Genomic DNA, 23314 nt, shown 5'->3' on the forward strand with positions numbered 1-23314 from the left:
TTCTTCGGTGGTCAACTTTCTTTATGGTCCAGATCTCACTTCCATACATCACTATAGGAAAAACCAGAGCTTTGACTATGCGTACTTTTGTCAGCAAGGTGATGTCTCTGATTTTTAAGATGCTGTCTAAGTTTGTCATTGCTTTCCTCCCAAGAAGCAGGAGTCTTTTAATTTCGTGCCTGCTGTCACCATCTGCAGTGATCATGGAGCCCAAGAAAGTAAAATCTGTCACTGCCTCCATATCTTCCCCTTCTATTTGCCAGGAAGTGATGGGACCAGTGGCCATGATCTTAGGGTTTTGTTTTTTTTATGTTGAGCTTCAGACCATTTTTGGTGCTCTCCTCTTTCATCCACAATAAGAGGTTCTTTAACTCCTCCTCACTTCCTGCCATCAGAGTGGTATCATCTGCATATCTGAGGTTGTTGGTATTTCTTCCAGCAATCTTAATTCCAGCTTGGGATTCATCCAGTCCACCCTTTTGCATGCTGTATTCTGCATATAAATTAAATAAGCAGGGAGACAATATGCAGTCTTGTCTACTCCTTTCCCAATTTTGAACCAATCAGCTGTCCAGTTCTAACTGTTGCTTCTTGTCCCAAATACAGATTTTCAGGAGATAGATAAGGTGGTCAGGCACTCCCATTTCTTTAAGAACTTGCCATAGTTTGCTGTGGTCCACACAGTCAAAGGCTTTTGTGTAGTCAATGAAGCAGAAGTAGATGTTTTTCTGGAACTCTGGCTTTTTCCATAATACAACACATGGTAGCACGTTTTAATTCTTGTTTGGCGAATTATTTTTAATGATTTATTTATTATGTTTTGATATGCTTGATTTTTAAATGCTGTAAACCGCCTTGAGTCCTTTATATAAAGGAGAAAGGCAATGCATAAATCTGTGAATAAATAATAATAAACAGAGATGGTAGGATTGAATTCCAGGTAAATATGCAGAGACGGGCTTTGTGACGAGGTGTTGGGAGTTGAGAAACCTGCATCCTGCCCAGCAACAGACATCGTATAGAGAAAAACAGGAAAAACGAGTCGGGAAGGTGGAACACCCAGTTAATCCGGCACTTGATGTTTTATATATGACAGCTATGACTAAGAGGAGCGCGTCTTCCCACTCAACGGGGTCATAAAACACGGCTTTGTGGCTCAGCCAATTCTCCATGCTTCCTGTAGGGGGCGCCATTACAAACTTTTCCCCCCCGCTGCTCTCCCCGCCTCGCAATCCACCGGCGGCCACCTGCTTGATTGGGCCGACTGCTTTGTTACGCGGTCTAAATGGGCAAGGCTGGCCTCGATTCTCTGGCCTGTGATTGGGCGGCGCTCGCGTCAAGCACCGAAAAGGCCCCTCAGGGACAAGGCAGATGGCGAGATGGGTGTCAATGTTAAGGTGACACAAGCGGCGGCGGCGGCGGCGGCGGCGGCCACGTAACCTGCGTATTGTTGTGGGCGTAAGTGTGGTTGGTGCATTGTGCGTTCCGCAGGAGAGCGCAGCGGCGCTGCTGCTGCGGAGTGAGGAAGTGTTTGCGGTAGCCATGGAAGGGAAACCCGGCGACCAGCTGCTGTGCGACAGCCTCATTCTCTGGGTAAGCGGTCCCGGAGGCTGGAAGGAGAAGGGGAAGGAGGGAGAGGGTCTGCCCACACATTTCCTGGGGTTGCATTTGAGACCGGAGGTGGGAGACCCCCGTCCGCCCCCATAAGCAGCCTGTGTGTCCCCGCGTTGCAGCCTCCTCTCGGTCGCTCACCTTTCCGGCCGTCCCCGGAGACTCAGGCGCCCGAGGCCAGCGAGAGAGTCCCTCCCACTGGAGCAAAGTGGGTCGCCCTTACCCCGGGGAGTGGGTGGCCCTGAGCAGAAGCGGGCGCTGCCTTCCGAGGAGACGGGCTGTGAATCCAATATGGAGTACTGGGATCGCACGCACGTGCTGGGTCTCTCCGGGATGTTGTCTTTTTTGCACACCCTCCCTGGCTCCTGCCCGAGGCTCTCTGTGTCCAGGGAGGTGATCTAAGTCAGGCACCCCATAGGGTGGCTACGACACTGTAACAACCTTACAGGTTTCCGTGGAAGTCTAAATGTTTGCATTACATCCTGCTTGATTTTTGTTCTGTGCCTTTATACCACCTGTTTACTCATCTCGGGATTGCAATTGCATCTATATTAAATTTGCTGTTCCCAGAGAGTTGTAACATAGTGCTTTCCTTGTTATTGTTACAAGCCCATCCGTATGTTGTGCTCAACTGACTACCTGTCAGCGTGATCATCCCTTATCTGTCTGCTAGAGACTCCCATCTTGTGCCCCCTTTCCCGTGCAGGAGGTCGGGAAGGCTGTGGATGGATATTTTTGTGCCTGATAATCCAAAGATGATGTGGTGCTCTTCTATCTTTCGCTCCTTAGCATATTTTTTTTGTGGTCGGGAAAAAAGGTGGAAGTAGTATTGGAAAACAGTGAAGGATTACAGACATAAAATGACACTTTCTACCCTCTCCCCCATCACATAAAATTCTGTGCACCAAGCAGGTCAACTGTGCAGCAAAAGCCTCATCTGGAAGCGCTGTCTGTATGTGACTGTCAAGAGAAATCAAATATGCATTGCAGTCAGTATATGCTTCAGATGATATCTGCTGATCTCTCAAAGCAAATTTAACCTGTGAAGTGTGTTCATTTTCCTTACTAAATTCTCTGCCTTGGGAATGCTTTGCCATTCCAAATTCTTACCTGGAATGTTTTAGGCACTTGGTTGGTCTCTAGGAAAACGAATACATCTTTGGATTGATAACAGCAGGACTTCATTCTTAAGTTCTTATGAGTACCATGGTTATGCCTTAGGGTTTTGTACAAACTAGGTGAATTCAGAGGGCTTGAGTTTGCCCTGAACATTTATGCTCACTTATTTGAGAATAAGTACATTCGGATCTATGGCATATACTTCTGAACAAATTATTTACGGTATGCAAGCCTCGTAGGGTTGGGCTGCAAGTTATGACTTGCTTTGGAACTATGAACCTTGTACTATGTATGACCTGCCATATCAAATGTTTGGTACTGAAGAGTATATCAGATGGGAGTTAACATATGAAGACTTAATAATTTGCATAGCATATAATGTTTCTTGACCTGAAGCTTAGAAAACCAGAAATAGGGAAAAATTTGCAGCCCTTCAGAATGTTGTAGGGTTCCCATCTTCTGTAAAATGCCACTGAGTGGGTGGAAGTAATTAGAAATCCTTGCTTGCAGTGTTAGCATTCAGCACTGACAGGAAATAAATAACATTTAGATTGTTTTGATTAATCTGAAGGGACATCTGATTTTAAGTAAAAAATAAGCTATCTGACATGCTGTTTAATCCAGCAATACAGTAGATGCATATTTTCCTGAATTCAATAACATTTCCTCCCAAATATTGTGGTCAGGCTGCTTGATCCCCTAGGCATGCATTTGGATGTTTTTCCCTGTAAGTTAAAGTAAATATGCTGAGGACAGCAAATTAGTTGCTTTACATGTTTTGTTTTTGTTTTTTGTTTGCTTGTTATGATAAAAACAGTTCACTGCAATTATGCATGTTGCTAAGGAACCTGCTTTTAGGAGAATTTCCACTGCATTCTAGCATGTAATGAAGAAGTTGTGTTCAGTTGGCTTTATTATTTGTTCAAAGTGAAAGGTGGTCATCCAGTAAAATGAATGAAGAAGATATCTGCATAATCAAAGGTGCCTAATGATAATGAGTTTGTATTAAACACAGTTTCAGTTTTGCTGAAAATAGCACTTTATATTAAATAGTGTATGTGGCAGGAAACAGAAATAAATCACACAAACTTGTGTCAGATTTGATTAATTACTGAGGCAAACAAATAAGTAACTTGTTTATCCATAACAGGTAGCCGAAACCATTGTTGTAAGTTCTTCAACATAAAATATGTAACAATTAGGTTTATCCTTGTAAGTCTGTAAACAACAAATGTTTTAGAGTTATATTTTGTTGCAAGGAAACCAAAGTTTGGGCAAAAGGAAAGAGTTCAAGTGAACTCCAGTTTTTAGATATCCTACAACAATATTTAATACTGTTTTTAGTATGCTTTTTGTGAGTCCGTGTTGACACAGACCAAACCAAAAGAAGGTATTATAAAAAGTAAACAACTGCAACACACTTGCAAATCTACTGATTAGAACTGGCATACATTGTAGATAGTATTTTAATATACATAATATATTCCTTTGTTGTCCCTACTTTATACTCCAATATTTGTTTGCAAATCTGGAGTAGTCCTAAGTATGCACAAGCCATCTCTATTTCTGGATGACCCCATTTTATTGCTGTACTGATCGGCACAGTGCTGTTTGCTCTGCTATCAGAAGGAATCAGTATTTCTTACCGCTTTGTGTAGATTGTTTCATATTTTTCAGTTATTCTCTGAAGTGCTGGTTTGTAAAGATGAGCAGTATTTACAGCCATATCTTAATTCAGTCTGTGCCACCTTAATTCTTCTTAGTAAAGTGTTTTATATTGCAATGAATTATTTGGTAGATTGCTGCAAACACAGAAGATGTATTTATCATGAACAGTTTAATACATATTCATATTTAATTGATACCCATCACAGTAAACACTTTGATACATCATTTCTGTACATACCATACCAAAAATTGCAGTAAATTTCCCTTTCCCAGCTTTGTACTTTTCTGAAAGCAAGTGTCTTTTTTTCTTTTCTTCTTCTTTTTTATATGTTTTAGGGTTAGTTCTGCAGTCCATGTTCTTGTGGATCGTCACATTTAACCCATGTTTTCTTCTAAATAGGAACAAAGCTAGATAATTAAAAAGGAGTAACCAGTATTTGTGAATGACCATTTTTATTGGGCTGAAGATTTAGGATTTAGAAGGCCAGCAAAAACTGAATCATGCTTGAGTGCCCAAGAACAAACAATATTATGAAGGTATACAAGTGCAAGATGGGGCAGAATAAAAATATAGGGTGTAATCTAGGTTAATTGATAGATTGTTATACATTGGAGAACATATCACTCTCTGGCTGATACAAGTGTACAGTAAATAGATAGATCCTGCAGGGCAGTACTTACATTTAACTATGGAGATATTGTTTATCTTAATCTATAAATCTAACACCAAATTTAATGAACCATGGAGGATTCTAATACAGTGAGCCATATGAAGGTGAAGTTGGCATCGTGTACCAAGAACAGCACCCCCAAAAGGGCAGGGAAAGTAAGCCAGATGCCGTAAAGAAAAATTAGAGTTGCAGTCTTTTGCACACTGATTTTCCCCACTAAACTCAGTGGGAGTCCTGAGCAAATTATTTTATTTATTCCCTTTATCTGCACAGGTTCATAATTGTCAGTAAAGTTTGATGCCCTGTAATAGAGTTTTTAAAAGTTGATGTAAAGCTGGCAAATCACCACCAACACTCACAGCAGCAGGACTGGGACTGATGGTGGCATTTTTCCAGCTTTAAACCATTCCCTACCTTGTTCTGCAGTTCCTAAAGGCTTCTTAGGAGAAATGGAATTCCTAGAACTTGCAGGGGGAATGAGAGGCTTTTAATTTCCTTGAAACAGCGGCAACTGATGATGTCACTAGAGTTGCATGGTATAACCTGTGCCAACTGGATTCCAGCCGTTGTTTCAAAGTAGCTATCTTCCGCTTCTGTTTCTGATGTTAAATAGATTGCTGCTATATAAAAGCTATTGGTATTTATTTTTAAAACATAAATGCACTGATAATGCCATTGGGGATTTACTCGTCAATACACTATGGCCCAGATACAGCAGTATTTATGTCCTGTAAAGCTTTCTCATATTTATTCTATGAAACTAGAAATAAACTTCCAGCAGTGACCAAATGCAGTTTTTTTCCTTTTTCTAATAAAAATAGAATATTCTGATTTACATTCTTTTGTACCAGTCATTCTGGAACAAAAGAACAAGATAACATGTTCTTTATTTATGAATGGTTATAGCTGAAGAGTATGTTATCAAATTAAATTTTTGTTCTTTTTCTGTTACACCTATAAGGTGTTTTGAGGTAAGTCAGCTCGTTAATGTTTACAATGCAACGTAGTAGATGAGCTGTGCTGCTCTTAGCAAATAACTCTGTTTCCTAATCCTAATTAGCTACTTCTATTAAAGGAGACACTCACTTATATAACACGTTACTGCTGTTGTAGGGTTCCCTGAGGTTGCAGTTGCATACTCAGTCATTTAGGAGTAAGGCTGGTTGAACTTATGAGGGCTTATTTTTGAGTAGAGATATATAGCGCAGCTTTGTTTAGAGAAGAAGTATGCCCTTTTCGGGTATAAGAGTTATGCAAGTATGCAACATAATTCTTTTTCTAAACAAAACAAACATATATAATAGCTGGAATTGTATTACATATTTATGCCAGCATAACGCCATAAATTTCAGCACCAAATTGCCATAAGTTAAGAAGTCAATGTACACATTTGCTGTCACATACCAAGACACATTAACTGATGTTTGATGCTAAACGTTTGATGCTACTTCGTTATTTATGGCTGAAATTTATGCTGATGCAGTTATACTGGTGGGATTCTGGCTAGTAAAATCAAAATAATACAAAAAAAAAGAACTGAAGAGAATAAAAGAACTGAGGATTAAGTATATATATAGAATTTGTAGCAGGAGGGTACAACATTAAAACGACTGAAGTCTAGAAAATGAGCAAGCATATCCTGGCCTGCTTGATCCCACTGAAGCAACAGTGGGCAACCTCTGGTCGTTGTCCTAACCCCTCACATTTGTCTGTGGTCCTGCTCCTTGCCAGCATACTTACCCCAACAGATGAATCCCATTCATGCAGCCCTCAGTTCCCTCTTATTTTCAGCCCCACTGGGTGGTGCTGTGCCCCTTGTGCATGCGACTGCACCTCCTGCATGACTCTAACCCCCAGGCAGAGTTCCATCATAACCAGAACCAAAAAGACTGGAAAGGATGGCTGTGGGTGCATGGCAGAGGAAGAACGCTGCACAGAGGGAGCTGGAGTCACACACATTTGCACAGCCATGCACCTTAGAGGGAACCTTGGCTTGATCTAAAGGTTTAAAGAAAGAATCAGCCAAGCTCTGCAAAGAAGGGTAATCCATAGCTTTAGTGACACTTCCAAAAGATCTCCTGAATGGATTCCAAAAGATCTCCTGAATGGAGAATTAGTATAGGGAAAGTGCCCCAGAGGAAGACCACAGCTGCAATACAAGAATATCTATCTGTAATCAGTATCTGAAGGCCTTAGGAATGGACCTCAAAAGATGGGAAACCTTGGACATCTGAGCGTTCGGCCTGGAGGCAGGCGATGCGTCACGGCCTCTTCCAATTTGAAGAGACACTTGTTCAGCAGGCTGAGGCAAAGAAGCAGTCCCAAAACCAACAAAATCAGGGACCTGGACCAGGGGCCAGACTGCCTTTGTCTTCAGTGTGGAAGGGATTGCCACTCTCAAATTGGCCTTCTCAGCCACACTAGACACTGTTCCAAGACCTCTATTCAGAGCACGTTGCCATGGTCTCACGAGACCGAAGGATGTCTACTAAGTGACACTTCTGAAAAAGCTCTGTCATATTTTCCAGTTGATTCTTTCTTTGAAGGCAAAATGGCATGGAGAAAGGACTCTGATGCAAATTGTAAAGAATGAGCAGATTCACGTGGAAGATATATGAGAATAAACAGTCCTTCAAATAATCTACACCCAGATCATTTGGGACTTTACATGTAGTCACTAGAGCCTGAATACTGTTCCTTCAGTGTCAGACCATTATACCCTGGCCCTGACATTCTTTGGGATCTTGCCTTGTGTTGGATCACTCCATTAGAAAGGATGGAGCTTACCCTTCAACAAGGAGGTATCACTGTATTCTCAGCAAATGTCACTCTATTTGCACATCAGCCCATTGTGTGAATAGATGAACAGGATTCCACTCTAACATTTCAAAATATGTCTGGAAGTGGAAACAAATATAGTTCACAGAACATCAGAGTAATACACTGCATAATGGAAATGCTGGACAACATTCTGGCAGCTTTTTTAAAAAAACCAGTTGAAATTTCTGAACATTTCTTAAGGACAGCCCCACCTGTGAGCACAGTTTTGGGTGCAGTACAGCAGTTTAACCACTGCACCACAAGGCTCCTTGTGGGATTTATACCTTACTTCTGGTTTACTCCAGTTTCTTTTTATGCCTCCTGGCCAACATCTGGCAATACCAGCATGAGCTGTGGATTTTGTGTATGACCAGTTGCTGCCTTTCTCCAAGATAGTCCCCATATTTGAAGTTGGAAGCTGGATATCTCTTCAGTGTATGAAAATGCCATTGAATGGGAAAATGCGTAGCAAAGACACTAAAACCAGTGCCTAGTGTTGATTATTGGGCTGTTGGAACAGCACAATTCAAAGGAACTGGGGGAGGCAATCTGGTGCATTGCAACCCCCCTTGTACCCTCAGATTTGGATCTGGAGTTCTTGGGGGGGAGGAACCCCATAGATGGTTTTCAGGTTGTCCAGAGGGCTGGATAAGAGAAGTTCAGTTGCAATCCCAATAGAATGTGGTATTTAGATCTAGAAATGCAGGGTTAGAACCATTTAATTTATTTAAATCATGGTTTAAATTTTGAAAATCAGATTTTAACAATTTAAATAAAAATAAATTTATGGTATAAATCATGATAGAAGTCAATTTGATTTTTAAAAAAATCATTGATTTTTATCCACTCTGGTTAGAACAGTTGACTCACATATGACTTGATATGATTCATATAGCTGTAGTATCTTGCAACACCCTTTCATAGATTATTCAACCTTAAAATGTACAGGTATGTTCAGAAATGCAGTATAGCTATCTTTTGCAATTCATGAGTGACAGAATTCTTGTACTGGATACTTTGCTTTTACATAAGCTACAACTCTGTGTACAGAATGCTCTGATTTCTTTGCAATTAGAAATATTCTACTCTGCTAATAACAGTAGGTCTGTCTGTATTACTTGGGACTGTTCAGAATGCTTCAGTTATTGAAGTAACCCTTACACGAGTCCTGCCATAAGAGATTAGTACTGTATTACCCTTTAATGCAAAATGGAAACCCATTTGAAGCTCACTCCTATAATATGCCTTAACCAAATGGGCTGCCTCTAAACATATTAGAAACTTCAGCTGGCACAGAAAATAGAAACCCGAATATTGGGAAGATTTTAGCTATCAGGCCATATGACATCCATAAAACCTGTTGAGAAATCTCAAGGTTTTAACCTTTAAAGTTTAAATGATTTACTACCTTTGCCTATGTATCAGCTTTTCCGCATTAAAATCAGCAGCAAAGGCCCTTCTAACTTCCTTATCTTTTGAACAAATTTAGGTGGGAACGTTTATGAAGGAGGATCTTTTTCCCACACCTCAGGTTGTTGTCTGGTGTTTTTCAGACTCCATTGCCTCAAGCTTTAAGAGAACACCCCCCCCCCCCCGCCCTCGTAGACCCACCTATTATCTTTTACAATTCACTGAAGGGCTGGAATCCTACTGATGTTTGCATGACATTTGCATAACTGCAATGGCTGGTAGTGACTAATTGATGAAATGCTGGGGCACATGTCAGTTGCATAGTCAGGTGTGTGGCCAGGCATGCCGCTGAGACATGTGCCAGCTCCTTGTCAGTTAGCTGCGGCAAGCTGCACAAAACGTAATGCTTTCACTAGTAGGATCCTGGCCACTGTGTTTTATTGGATTATTTTCCTTTTTTACTTGCCATTGTATTCTGTTCTTTATCAATATTTTATTGCTAGTGCTTGTTTTGTTTTTGCTGCTGCTTTAATGTATAGGCTTCTGCCATTACAGGCACCCTAGAAATATTTTAAATGAACAAATAATAAATAGAGATAATACTCATTAATTCTTGACTGGGTTCAGAAAAAATTCTTTCCAGGCTTAGCAAACCTACTGTGGCTGTGATACACAGATATATGCTGATGATGGGGTTTTAGTTGTTATATATTTTTCTGTGCATGGTTGACAGAAATGATTTTCTTATCCTAAATGAATTGAGATAGAAAGGGGTTTATTTATTCATGCTTCCTTTTAGTTGCAGACATTTAATACTGCTCAGTCCTGCAAAGATGTTCAAGACTTAACTAATGGTGTTGCCATGGCACAAGTACTTCATGAAATGTAAGTTAGTTTAATGTATATATCATATTTCTTTTGTTCACCATATCAGGTTATTTATTAATTTGCTGATAAGTATGCACAATTAACCAAAGTGTACAAATACACACTTGAAGTATATGCCATCCAAATATAGATACATTTTTATGCTTGCATTTGTAATAAATCGTGCACAACACATCCAGGTACTCAAAACTTCAACATTTTGGATCTTGTAATTTGTATTATGAGCAGATAGAAGAAAAATCCTGTAACTTAATAAGAAAGGTACTTAAATCACTAATCATTAAAATGGTATTCTTAGATAGTTTTTTTTATGGTTCTTCTGAAACAAACCAATCCTAGTCCATGGAAAAAACAATACAAGTGCTGCTTTTATTCTGTGGGAAGATAAGTGCAATAACTTCTTGCAGATTCCATGTTGCATGTATAAATACTGTATTAAGGTCAGATACACTGTGCCCTTTTAATTGCTCCTTAGGTCTGTTGTCACTATAGCTACCCAGCTATTCTTACTTCACAACATACCTGGCTTGTATCAGCTCAGCAGTTTCAGCATTTCCCCCCTTTTATTTTTGGGAAACTCTCATACCTCCTTTGCCATCAGCCAACCCCATTTAAAATAAACACATTCATAAATGTTAAAAAAACCAAAACTTTATAGAATTATATAATTAGAAACATTAGTAGTTGCTTTGACACAAAAACATACTAAAAATGAAAGGTACCTTAAGAAATAGCAGAAACAAAATGGATTTAATGCGAAGCATGATGTTGCATGAAGCATTATTCCTTTCATGGTTAAAGATAAATTTCTTGATAGGAAATTTTGTTTCAGCTGATAAAAATTACTTAATATAATTCTCACAGTCTCACATCCCCTTGGAATTTCTTCAAGCCCTCCCACATTCCAGTTTGAGAATCAGTATATTAGTTTATCTTGCAGAGAAATGATGTGTTAAATAGAGTTACAAAAGCGAAAGATTTTAAAAAATACATGTAAACTGATGATTGAAATTTTGATTGTATATATTGTATTTGTGAAAGATCAGTATATCTGGTTGGTGTCTTGACTGGTGGAAGACTTTTTGATCTAGTGGTGGCTTTCATCAGTAGAATGAGAAGGGAGGAGATTAGAGATGGGGACAACTCACTATTTTGGCGAGTCGTCCTGCTTTGTGATCCATCAAAGTTCACGAAGCAGGAAGCTCCTCCCCCATGAACCGATGAAGCACGTATTTGTCAGCTGACCCCCAAGCCCCCGCAGCCTGCCCCTGTTGCCTCCCTACCTTGGCGGCCGCTGCTGCGCCGCAGGCTAAGGGAATCCAGGCTGCCCTTTGCAAAGCTGGAGGCTGCAGTTTCCCTACTCTAAATGAAGCTGCAGCCACCATCTTTGCAAAAGGCAGCCAGTGTCCCTTTCTGCAGGCTGTGGCTGCGGAGGACAGCTGGAGACTGTGGTGGTGGTGATGGATGATGGCAGCTCCTGGCGGTGGCGGATGGTGGCAGTGCTAAGGTAGGGAGAGGAAGGGGGTCGGAGATAGGCTGTGGGGGTGGGTGGCTGTGGGGCTGGCTGGCTGCCTGCCTATCGGCCCATAGGCAGAAAGGGAAGGCCATAGGAAGAGATGGAAAGCTAGCCTTTACTCTCTTCCTATGGGGGATGAATAAAAATGGAACAATATTCATGCCTTCATATTTGTTGGGATCTCTGGAACTGATGAATATGAAGCGATGAATATTTAAGGAATCAGCGATTCTTAACAAATATCGTGATTCATTTTTTATTCATCCCCATGTTTAGAGGAGATGTTTATTTGCCTTTCCCCCCCCACCCCCAAAGTTCTGTGTGCCCCTCATAAATCCATTCCAGAAAGATGGCGATCCTTTAGAGCAGAATGGGAAGAAGCTAAGGAGCTGCTGGTGGTGGTGGATTGTCAGGGGCATCAAAAATCTACTCCTTTCTCATTATGCTGACAGAAGTATCTGAGGTTTCAGAGAGGGTTCCATGAGAGGAGGGAAGCTATTAGCTTCAACCTGATGTATTTTTGCTTTATACTTTGCCTGTAAGCTTTCAGACACAAATAAGACTGGAGTTTAGCTTACCTCAATAGTTTTTTTTTTAGCAGTTAACACATGTAAACTAACTTTATCCTAGCGATGCTGCCTGGTTTGACAAACCTTGGCTGAATCGTATTAAAGAAGATGTTGGTGACAACTGGAGAATAAAGGTAATGGAAAACATGTCTGCAAGATTTCAAAACTTCAGCTTTATGGGGTGTAATGTTTTACAAATAAATGTATTTTACACTGTTGAAAACTTGAATAAGCAATCCAGATTCTAGATCCGAGACTGGTTACACCAAAGCTCCTGTCTGTGCTTTCGTAAAGGTTTCCTTGTATCTTTGAGGAGTATCTAAGATTATGCCCTTCTTCCACCCTCTCAGCCTTAAAGAATTCAAGCATTCTTTGAAAGGAATTTTTGAAGGAACATTTGCTTTCAGCTGAAGATGATATCATTTAATTGTAGGAGTACTGGTTTTTAGCAGTATGTAGCAGCATCAGGCAGAATATGTCATGTTAATATATGTTATATTGTTCAGTAAACATCATGTGAGAAATTGGGTGCTGTTTCAGCAGTAAAAATGTTTACCTGACAATCACACTTTTCTTCTATACGTTCATAGGCTAGCAATTTGAAGAAAGTTCTTCAAGGAATTATGGACTATTATCATGAGGTATGAAACCCCCCAGCAGTAATTAGAATGTCACTTTCTTCCACTGTCATCAAAGCCAGAATCTTAGTTCGTTGAATATTTGGCCATTGATTAGTCTATAATCAACTAGACTGTGATTCTTTGTTGCATATGCAAAATATTACATATGTGTTTGTCTACCTGGACTCTAAGACCGTTGTCCAGGGCCTTTTTCCAGTCGCCCCCATCATGTATGCTGTGAGCTACTTTACAAGAGGGGGCCTTTTCAGTGGGGGCATACCATCTGTGGAATGCCCTCCTCAGAGATACTCCTCTGGTGCCAACTTTATGGTACAGTGGGGTCTTGACTTACGAACTTAATCCGTATTGGAAGGTGGTTCTTAGGTCGAAAAGTTCTTAGGTCGAATCTGCATTTCCCATAGGAATGCATTGAAAACCATTTAATCTGTATCTGCTCTTTTCCGTCCATAGAAACTAATGGGAAGCTGCTATTCTGCCTTCTGCCACTAGAGGGGGATATTTTTCCCCTTAGGTTCAGGAAACGAGGAGGAAGGCAGGGAACAGTTTGCAAAGCACTTTAGAAATCTTTTTTTTCAACGAAGCCAATTTTAAATCATGTTTTAAAGCATGTTGTGCTGATTTTTTCAGCACAAGGACACAGGCAGGCTTTTTAGGTGCTGAGCAAGCCTCCCCAAGCCTCTTCAGAGCCAGCCCATCAGCTGATAGGCGGGGAGAGGAGGGTGCGGGGGGGGGGGAAGCACAAAATGGCTGCCAGGCTCCCTTCTGGGTATCAGCTTTTAGCTGTTTCCTGCTCTTTTTCCTGCTGTTTGGGGGCTACCAAGGCCTGGCAAGTGGCTTTCTTTTATTTATTTTTAAGTTTCTGACCCTTTTCCCCCCTCCAGAAGCCTCTAAGAGGAGGGAGGGGGCACTTTTTTCCTGTACGTAACTCGAGGGAAGTTCGTATGTCGAGTCCTTATTTCCCCTATAGGGCGGGTTCGTAAGTTGAATTGTTCGCAAGTAGGGTCGTTCGTAAGTCGAGGCCACACTGTATCTGTTGGAGCCTTTTTGATGTTGTTGCCCCAGATTTTTTAAGAATCTCTTGTAATACTTTTAATCCTCTGCAGTATTCTAATTTTTTTTGCTGGTAGATTTTTTGGTGTGGTTTTATTGTGTTTTGCAATGTTTCTCTCCCTTGCTGATAATTTTATCTTGTGCTATTTTATTATGATTTTATATTTCATATTTTTAAATGTACTTAGAATATTTTAGCTGTGGGGAAATCTTGTATAAGAAATAAGTACTTATGAAACTTGTTTGGGTTGGGTTATTTGTAACTTGGGTTGTGACCAACTAGAAAATCAGTTTTATTGTGTTAACTTCATCTAATCGATTCATTGGGGATTTATGAGGCAATGGTCAAAATCCTGTTGCTTAGTAAATTGCTCTAGAGTAGGCCCATTGAATCACTGGGAATTTCATGAGTCAGTTTCTCCAGAAGCTCCATTGAATCAAATGAACCTGCCTTAACTGACTGATAGTAGGTTGCAGTCACTCTTGCTTCTTCAGCAGAGTTACCAGTGTCAAGGTTGATAGGATATCATTGGTCTAAAGACATACTGGTTGCTAGGCATTCTCTAGAGTACCTCACAATTGGCATTGGGCCTGCCTGCTTACCTTCCGCTGTCAGTAAATGACTGGTGGTAGATCAGTGTCCAGCTTTTCTGTATGTATGGTCTATACTAGTTTTCCATAGTTGTTGTTTGTTGTTATGTAGTTGTATACTATATGACCAGTATATTTCAGTAGATCTTGTAAACTTATCTTGGCATATGCTTGACCAAAAAAGTGACCCTTGCTGGGAGATAAAAAAAAGTGAATCCAGTGAATGCGTGATGTCATGGACTTGTTTTTTTTTTCATTTCCATAATGAATTTTTATTTGGATTATCTTTCTTTCAATTATGTAGTTTTTGGGTCAGCAGATTTCAGAGGATCTCCTTCCTGATTTAAGCCGGATATCTGAGCACTCTGACCCAGTAGAGCTGGGCAGGTTACTGCAGCTGATTTTAGGTTGTGCAGTCAACTGTGAAAAAAAGCAAGGTAAATATTTTTTCTAGAGAATCATCAATTCCCGTGCAGTTGTCAGAGCTTTACAAATGATAACAATTAATAGATTGTGCAGAGAACCTGTGAAGTAGTTTGAACTGATAATTACAATTCACCTCCTCCTTTCTGTGTCAGTTACGATGCACAATAAGCTAACACTTTTTAAACAATTTGAATAATTAAAAAAAAATTAAAGTAACTGTATCTGAGTTCTCAGGCATGTTTTTCATTTTATTTTTATGAGGGTTTTTTTGTTACCTGTGTGGTTTTCAAATGTAATGTGTTAAGACTGTATTTGTAATGAATAGGCCAGCATCCTATTGCCAGTCCCAACTGTAGTAGACTCATTTCCAATCTACCCCATCCATCATGGAATCTCTTTGTTTGTCTGGAAGCTGTTGAAGAAATAGGAGACAGGAGTGGGGAATCTTTAATTACTGAAAATGTCAGGATGATAGGAGTCTTGGGATCTTCTGGAGAGGAAATCAGTAATGTGTTCTTTCTGAAAAATTGTTGCAGCTGATGATATCGTCAGCAACTGTAAGTTATGGAAGAAGAATTCAGTCAGCGACTCGAGGAGATGTCCACACAAATGTTAACTTACTGTTCAGCAACCAATACTGTGAGTCTACTCTAGTTGAGACTGGGACTAGGATACTACCTGTAATAGTAATTAGAGTAACTGAAGCTAAGTAAAGCCATGGGTACAGTCCCACATTTGCTTGGCGACAAGTTTCTTTGAAATTTGATTACGTCCAGGTTGGATGGCTTAGGACCGAAAGTCAAACTAAACTTGGCTATATTTACATGTTACAATAAACTAAACCATTGTGTGATTTGTATATATTATGGTGAGCTTCAGCCTTTTGGGTGCCTACTCCCCTATTTTCCTACATGATCTGAAGAGACATTCACCATGTGATGAGGACTTGGGATTGTGTTTAGAATCTTAGAATCTTAGAAATACAGAGCTGGGAGGGACCCTGTGGGTCATCGGGTTCAGCCCTGTCAAGGAGGCAGAGTGGGGAATTGAACTCACAGCTAGTACTATGGTTAGTTTCAGCAAGCTAGTTTCATAACCCATGGTTGCAAATGAAACTATTTGAAATTTAGTTAGCATAAATTATGTGGTTAGCATAAAAAACAGTTCTAGATGACATGACAAATTGTATTTAACCAAACGTGCTAGCTTTTTCTTTCATGGATTGGTAAGTGGCTTAATCATTTACCCCACAATACAATGGCACAGTTTTTTGATGGAAATACAACTTGAAATACCATAATATAGCCCAGTCTTTCGCAACATGCTCTGTATTTTCTGGGAGCATACTAAACAGTTGATTAATTTTTGGGGGAAATGGGCTAAATCCATTCATATTATGTAGAGTAGACCCACTGACATAGGCAGCTCATGATCAGGGTATCCACTCCCCAGTCCAGATGTAGGTGTGAACCCTCCACTCCAGTCCAGTCCATGAGCTCCCCATGCCCATTGAAGTTTATGAGACTAATGTTAGTTGTAACTAACAATTCATCTCCATTTTAGTGGATCTTCTTTAGTGTATCCCTCGCTAATGACGTTGAGTCCACTCATAATTATATATATTTTTTGCCTTGTAGAACATATTCAAGTTATAATGACATTAGAGGAATCTGTCCAGCACGTTGTCATGGCAGCTATTCAAGAGGTAAGAAAACTTCAGTTGTAGTGTTCTTCTCATATTGCATCTTCCAATTATATCCATCACATAACATCATACTTCCCTTTTGCCTCTGTGGCTAGATGTGCGCTTTTTTTTTTTTTTTTTTGCTTCATTAGCAACAGCACTATTCATAATTAACCTTTTGCTCTTCCCCAGTAACTGATCGAGTGCCTTCTTGCCTGAGAGTCTCGTCTTACATGTCTCTTGTTTCGTTTTAGATTGTCTCAGCCTAAGATTTTTGAAGTGTAACTATTCAGCAGTGATTTACCATTGCCTTTTATGTGCAGTATCTACAAGAGTTAACTTCAGTGTCACAGGAATTGTCTATGAAAGCTCCTCCATCAGAGTCACTTTCCATGTCTGCTGTTGCATTATTTTTCTGCTCTCTTTGCCACTGGAACCATTAATTATATGTTGTTGATACTAATTTCTGGAGAGGGTAGCAACATCTCAGTCTGGTATTTCAACTTCGATCATTCCGCCTTATGCTGGGAGTCTGGAGTCAAAATGTAGTCTGGCAATCCTGACAGCAGTGCTCTCAGCTTCCCAGATTCTGTTAAATCACCTTGCTCTGTTAAGGTGTGCTTTGTTAGTGTTCACAGTAGCGTTCACAGTCCCACCCTATACCGGATGTTTTTGGATTTGATTTTGTGTGAGCCATTTTACATGGTGAAATATACTACAAATGCCTAGCTAATAATAATGATGGTTTCATTTCCAGGTGCAAACATTCCTTTTTTTACTTTATATCTTGATAAACAATGAATATTTGCTAATTAGAACAAATAAAAACATAATACTAGGGAAATACTTTATTAGAAATAACCAGTCATTCGATTCCATTGATCCAGGTTTTAAGATAACAAAAAATAATAACTATAACCAAACTTAAGAAGCCAGAAAGCAGTCATCATTGTGAGATGCCAGAAGAATTTACATCCAAGTAACCTGCATTATCTCACAAAATTCCTTTCTGAAATTATGCCGGTATCATATAGTCTTTGAGCAAAATAGTGTGGCAGCTGCCCTGACAGATAAGCTTGATTCTGAATAAATCTGCACAAGATTCAGGCATACCTTCTTGCTTTTCTTTCTCTCTGTCCCTGTTTGTCAGGCAACATGATTTTACCCACAATTTTTATTCTACTTTTGTTTAACAAAAAAACAATTCATTTGTTGTACTACACTGATTTGGCTTATGCCAGTCAGCTGTCTGGAAAAGGAAAATGGATTTTTTAAATGTCAAGCAGGACTATTTATATAGCAGCTAATTCAATTTCATGTGTCCACGTACTGTATGCTGTACCGTATATGATCAATATCAAAAGGCTCCTGCATCATAAAGACCATTGTTCGGAGTTCAGTCTGTTGAGGACAATGTTTGAGACAGATGAATTTTGTCATAGATAAATAAATCTATGAGCATATATAATTGCATCTAAACTGCTTTTGTTTTCACTGTTGTAGTTAATGAGCAAAGAAATAGTGGGCTTTGTAGCAAGTGACTTACCTGGGGATCTTGAGCAACAGGTATGTATTCCACATAATATAATTGACTTCCAACTAGTAAATTTATCAGTATGTGCTTGTAGCCATTTCTGCCTAATGACAGAAGCAAAGTGGTCACTTGATGAAATGACCTTTTGACTTTGCAACCTGTGAGACACTACTAAGAAAGGCAACTCCTGTTTTAAGGTTTCCCACACCCCCAAAGGCTTGTGTGTTGATGCTCATTGTTTTAGCATTAGCTAATACAGCGAAAAAACAAACTGATAGATTTTGAAGACACTTGCAGTTTGGGTTAATGCTTTCCTAGGAGGCAGATTTCATTGTGGTTATCATGTAGAAATATCACAGTTCTAAGGACTAGCTTTCTCTTTACTTAGAATTCCTCAGTTTTCTTGAATGAAAACCTGACCATAATTTTTTGGAGGGTGGAGGGTCGAAGCTGCTGGTTGTATGGCTACAAACTGTATGTTTTTTATAATTGAAAATGTGAATTTTAACGTTTTTCAACAAAGTTGAAAAGAGCTTTGGAAGAACTTACTGAAGTAATAGCAGAAAAAGAAGAACTAAAGCAGAGATGTCAAGAATTAGACCTGCAGGTAAGCACATTGCCCATTGTTGTGCTCCAAGTGCATTCATACAGAGAGATTAAAGTATATATTCCTCAAAACAAGCTTATTTCCTCCTGTTGTAGTTTCACTGTTCTACACTTTTTGCGAATTAGGATATGTGGTGTTCACTGCGCAGGGACCTTGTATTTAAGTTTTTATATTATATATTAGAGTTGTGTCTGGTATATGGCTGAATGGGAAGAAAAGGTCTGTAGAACAATCTTCATTTACTTCTAGACAACTGTAGTCACTTCTCTTTTAAGAAAAGTATTGTACAGTTAGACATTCACTGGTGAATTTTATTTCTCATTAGGTAAATTCAGTACGGAGTTTTCTGTCATATATTTATTACTGCTGCAGAGAGGCATATTTTCAATACTTTTTAGAGTGGTTGGACTTTTTTTTGGCAAAGTAGTATCCTGACACTTCCTAAGTGGGACAAAGGCACTTAGCTGTGCCCTTCTTCATGGGAAATGTATACCATTTCCTTTATTAAAAGGTGTACCTTTTGGCATGGAAAAAGGAACTTGGGCCAAGCAAGGAAAAGGTTTGTGGGGCACACAATGCCCCCCCTTCAGTATTCATTGCGTACTTCATAATATGTCAGTAGGGCCTTAGGAATTTAGACTTACTTCTGAAAAAACAGACATGGAATTAAGCATGGGTTCCTTCTTCTCTTTCTGAGTAGTTTTTTTTTCTCCCCAAAGAGCAATCTCCTCTAATTGGTTACAGAAAATGTCCAGTAGAAATTTAAATACATAATACTCATGAATCCAGTCTGATACTTGCAGATCAGAAAGACATGTAGAAGATTGTTTGGTTCAATAAATTAATGCCACCTTGATGTACTGAAGATGCATGTTTATTTGAAAAATCAAAAAAATTACACTTCTTGCTTAAACTAATTGTTAATAAATTCACTTATAAGGTCTCCCATGATACTTTACAAGAATTTAAGAAAGGTAGGTTTCTTTTTGTTTCAGGGAGCAGTAACCCAAAGCACACATTGCACTCTTAAGTTTCAGTGAACTAACATGTGACCTGCTCTGATGTTTGGTATATTAAAATTAACACAGTGGCTTTCACTAGGAGGAAGAAAAAGCTTCATGGTTCTGTTCTCTTAATCTCTGTCCTCTTTATGACTGTTATGTTCCTGTTTCTTAACTAGCAACTCTTTTAGAAATTGCAGATGCATGTTCTTCTGTAAATAATGTTGCGTAGGTGGTTTGCTTTGTTTTATAGTTTTGGCTTTTTGTAACCCCTTTTAATTGCTTTTTGAATATGATCTTTATATAGTGTTTTAAAATCTGTCGTGAGCCACCTTGGGCCCCCTGTGGGAAGAAAAGCAGAATATAAATATTTTAAATAAGTAAGCAAGCAAATTTGCGTAACTGCTTTTTGCCCAAAGCATTCACTGCCGAGTGCTAGTGCAATATTGTTCTTCTGTCTTCAGTTTATAAACTGGGGAGTATTTTCTTCATTTTTAATCAAGGCTTCCACCTGCTGTGTAACTTTTATTTCTGGCTCCTCATATACTGGAAACTTTATCTAGATGGACCTTGGTCTGGTCTAGCAAGGCAGTTCTTGCATTCTTTTATCAGGTGTGCCATTGGATAAGACCATCCATCTAGTTCTGCATTAAGTTCCAAGCTTCTCTGGGCCAGTGAATCTGCACATTCATAAGGTGGATATGATAGCGAAGGCCTCCCTTTGTTGGTTGTGACTAGCAACTAATATAGTTACTGTGTAATGGCCTGCCCCTTTCCAGAATCTGGAAATTTTGCTTTTCTGAATGACAGCCTACCTAATCCCTCAGCCAGAAAGGCCACCAGCTGAGTTGGCAATGGTTGGATTCTGGGAGCTGCAATCGAGAGAAAGGAATGTTTCCAAACTGTGCCATTTTTGCTGGAGATTCCATTTCATCATCATGGCTGATCACCTTGAATTCATGGCAGGTCCTAACATGTGCCAGGCCAAGTTGTGAAGAGTTGCAAGTGGACGAGAAACAGTGACTTGATAGCTCCATTTGCAGATCTGTAAACAGTAGTACTAGAAACTGAACCATGTGAGGCAGTAAATCTGTGGGTTCTTGCATGTGGTAATGCTTTTTGCACCCATGCAAGGTTTGACCGCTGACTGCTGAATGAAGCTCCTGAACTGAAGGTGATCCTTGGAGTTCATCCTAAGCCTGAAAACCTAAGCACAAAGTTAAAAATAAGTTTACTGACATTAAAAATGGCATTATTTCAAAATTATTTAAATAGGCACATAATTACTATAATTTAATAGCAGGTAGCAAAAGTATATAAACTTTGCCAGATTTGTGTGCTTTAAAAATATATATCTTTTCCCCTCCTAAGTTTGTTTTCCTCAGTCCAGCACCCTCCAGGTAAAATTTAGACCCATCACCCTCAATCTTTGCCACTGTTGGCTGAGATTGATTTAATTTGTAGCCCAAAACAACTGGGAGTGTGGACAGGTTTATGGAAGGCTCCCCTAATCCATGTAATAATATATGGCGTTGGTTTAGCATAAGGCTTTCTAAGTTGGTAGTTGAATCATTGAAATATTTATACCAGGTGTCTCCCTGGACCTGTAATCCTGAAGTGTATTCTGCATCTTTAGGTGGCTGCTCTTCAGGAAGAAAAGAGCAGTTTGATGTCTGAAAATGAGAGCATGAATGACAGGTTGGACCAGCTGGATGGCTCTCTGGATGATACAAATACTGCTGTAGCAAAAAAGTATTTCCAGGCACAGTTGCAGCTAGAACAGCTTCAAGAAGAAAATTTCAGGTGTGGATTAATACAATCTATTAAATTGATAAATCCCAGCAATGTATTACTTCACATATTTTTAAATTATACTTTTGGATGCTATAACTGAAGCAAAGCATGAGTGCTTGCTTTTTTTAAAGTAGAAGTAAACTGCTGATATTACTCCAGTTTTGGCATGGCGATACTCCCTGCCTGCAGGTTTTTAGGTTTGCTTTGAAATGCTGATTGTTGTCTGTAAAATCCAGAACAGCCTGGGCCAGAATTCTGGTATGCCTATTCTCACATTGAGCTGCTTGTTGGTGAACATTGTCTGAAAAGGCCTTGCTTAGGGGGTAGTATACTCCACAGAGACTCATAGGAATACCTGTGCAACATTTGCAGGTGAAATAAGGAACATAGTCTCTAGAGAGGTTTGCAGGACTTGCTTTATGCACTTTCTTGATGCATTGCATAAAACTTCCTCCCTCCCAGCTGTTGAGAAAGGTGATGCGATTCCTGTCTGTGTTATGCTTATTATTATATGCTTGCTTCTTCTAATTATTGCAGTATGTAGCTGTAATGAATTGTAATGACTTTCTAGTTGCTTTCAGTTTGTGTGGCGTTTACTATATTTTTGTATGTATACGACCCCCCCAATGTATAAGACGGCCCCCAATTTTGACCCTTGCCAGAGGCAGAGGAACAGTCAATGGGCAGCCGTGAGGGGCTGCACAGCGCGGCCGCTCCTCCACCTCCTGCTGCCGCCTCTTGCAGCTGCCCATTGACTGCTGCTGCTGGCGGATCACCTCCTCCAGTGCCACTTGCGGGCTGCCTTTGTGCAGGGGACAAGGTGGCGACATGAGCTGGAGGTGACCCTGGCACGGTGCTGGAGGAGACAATCGGACAACGGCAGTGGTGACAGCAGCAAGAGGCGGAGGAGCAGCCACGCTGGGCCGTCCTTCGTGGCTGCCCATTGACTGCTGCCGCCCGATCAACTCCTCCAGTGCCAGGGCTGACCTGCAGCTCACATCACACCTTGTCCCCTGCCCAAAGAGAGCCTGCGAGTGGCGCTGTAGGAGGCGATCTGGAGGTGGTGGCAGCAATCAGTGGGTAGCCATAAGAGGCAGCTGAGTGTGGCTGCTCCTTTGCCTCCACCTCCTTCTGTGTATAAAATGATGCTCAGTTTTTCCTCTAATGAATTTAGAGAAAATATTGTTTTGTACATGGAAAAATACAGTATATTTAAATGTATTTAAATGCACTATATTTTAATTTATATATGTTCTTGTGTAATCTCTATATGATATAACTTAAATACAAAAAATTGTTGGTTGTGCATCTATTTTTAATTGGCTTTTTTTACTGCTCCTCTTTAATTTAATTGCCTTGGACATTTGTTTTGGACATTTAATTTTTTATCATGCCGAAAGACTCTAGTATTTTCTGTTTATCCGTTATTTATATAATCTAATTAAGATAAGTTTGCGTATCAGTCTAGAAGATAGATGACAGAAGTAGATTTTGAAGTTATAGTGATTAATTAGGTCTGGGCAGCCATGGTGTACATTTAATTTGTGCCTTGAATTTGTATATAATTCTTCATATATATATATATATGATTCTTCATATATATATATATGAAGAATTAAGACAGTGTTCTTTTTGTGCTAAAACAACATCACTTATTTTTGTGCCACCTTTGCAGATCTGAAATAAAAGTTCAGTACTCTAAATGAGCACAAAT

At 39.7% G+C, this 23314-nt stretch overlaps 1 protein-coding gene across 1 annotated transcript in view; it reads left to right on the forward strand.

The window, feature by feature from the left end:
- The first annotated feature begins 1369 nt into the window (after positions 1 to 1369).
- The window catches only part of HOOK1 (hook microtubule tethering protein 1), a 44624-nt gene continuing 22679 nt past the window's right edge, over positions 1370 to 23314 (forward strand). Inside the window, exons 1-9 of the mRNA XM_020789871.3 lie at positions 1370 to 1593; positions 10099 to 10184; positions 12334 to 12406; positions 12863 to 12913; positions 14859 to 14991; positions 16618 to 16685; positions 18168 to 18230; positions 18722 to 18805; positions 21443 to 21609. Coding sequence (XP_020645530.2) covers positions 1543 to 1593; positions 10099 to 10184; positions 12334 to 12406; positions 12863 to 12913; positions 14859 to 14991; positions 16618 to 16685; positions 18168 to 18230; positions 18722 to 18805; positions 21443 to 21609 — 776 coding nt within the window. The 5' untranslated portion in view covers positions 1370 to 1542. The remainder of the gene's footprint in view (positions 1594 to 10098; positions 10185 to 12333; positions 12407 to 12862; positions 12914 to 14858; positions 14992 to 16617; positions 16686 to 18167; positions 18231 to 18721; positions 18806 to 21442; positions 21610 to 23314) is intronic.

Source organism: Pogona vitticeps, chromosome 4 (assembly GCF_051106095.1).
Source record: "Pogona vitticeps strain Pit_001003342236 chromosome 4, PviZW2.1, whole genome shotgun sequence".
NCBI classification, from domain to species: Eukaryota; Metazoa; Chordata; class Lepidosauria; order Squamata; family Agamidae; genus Pogona; species Pogona vitticeps.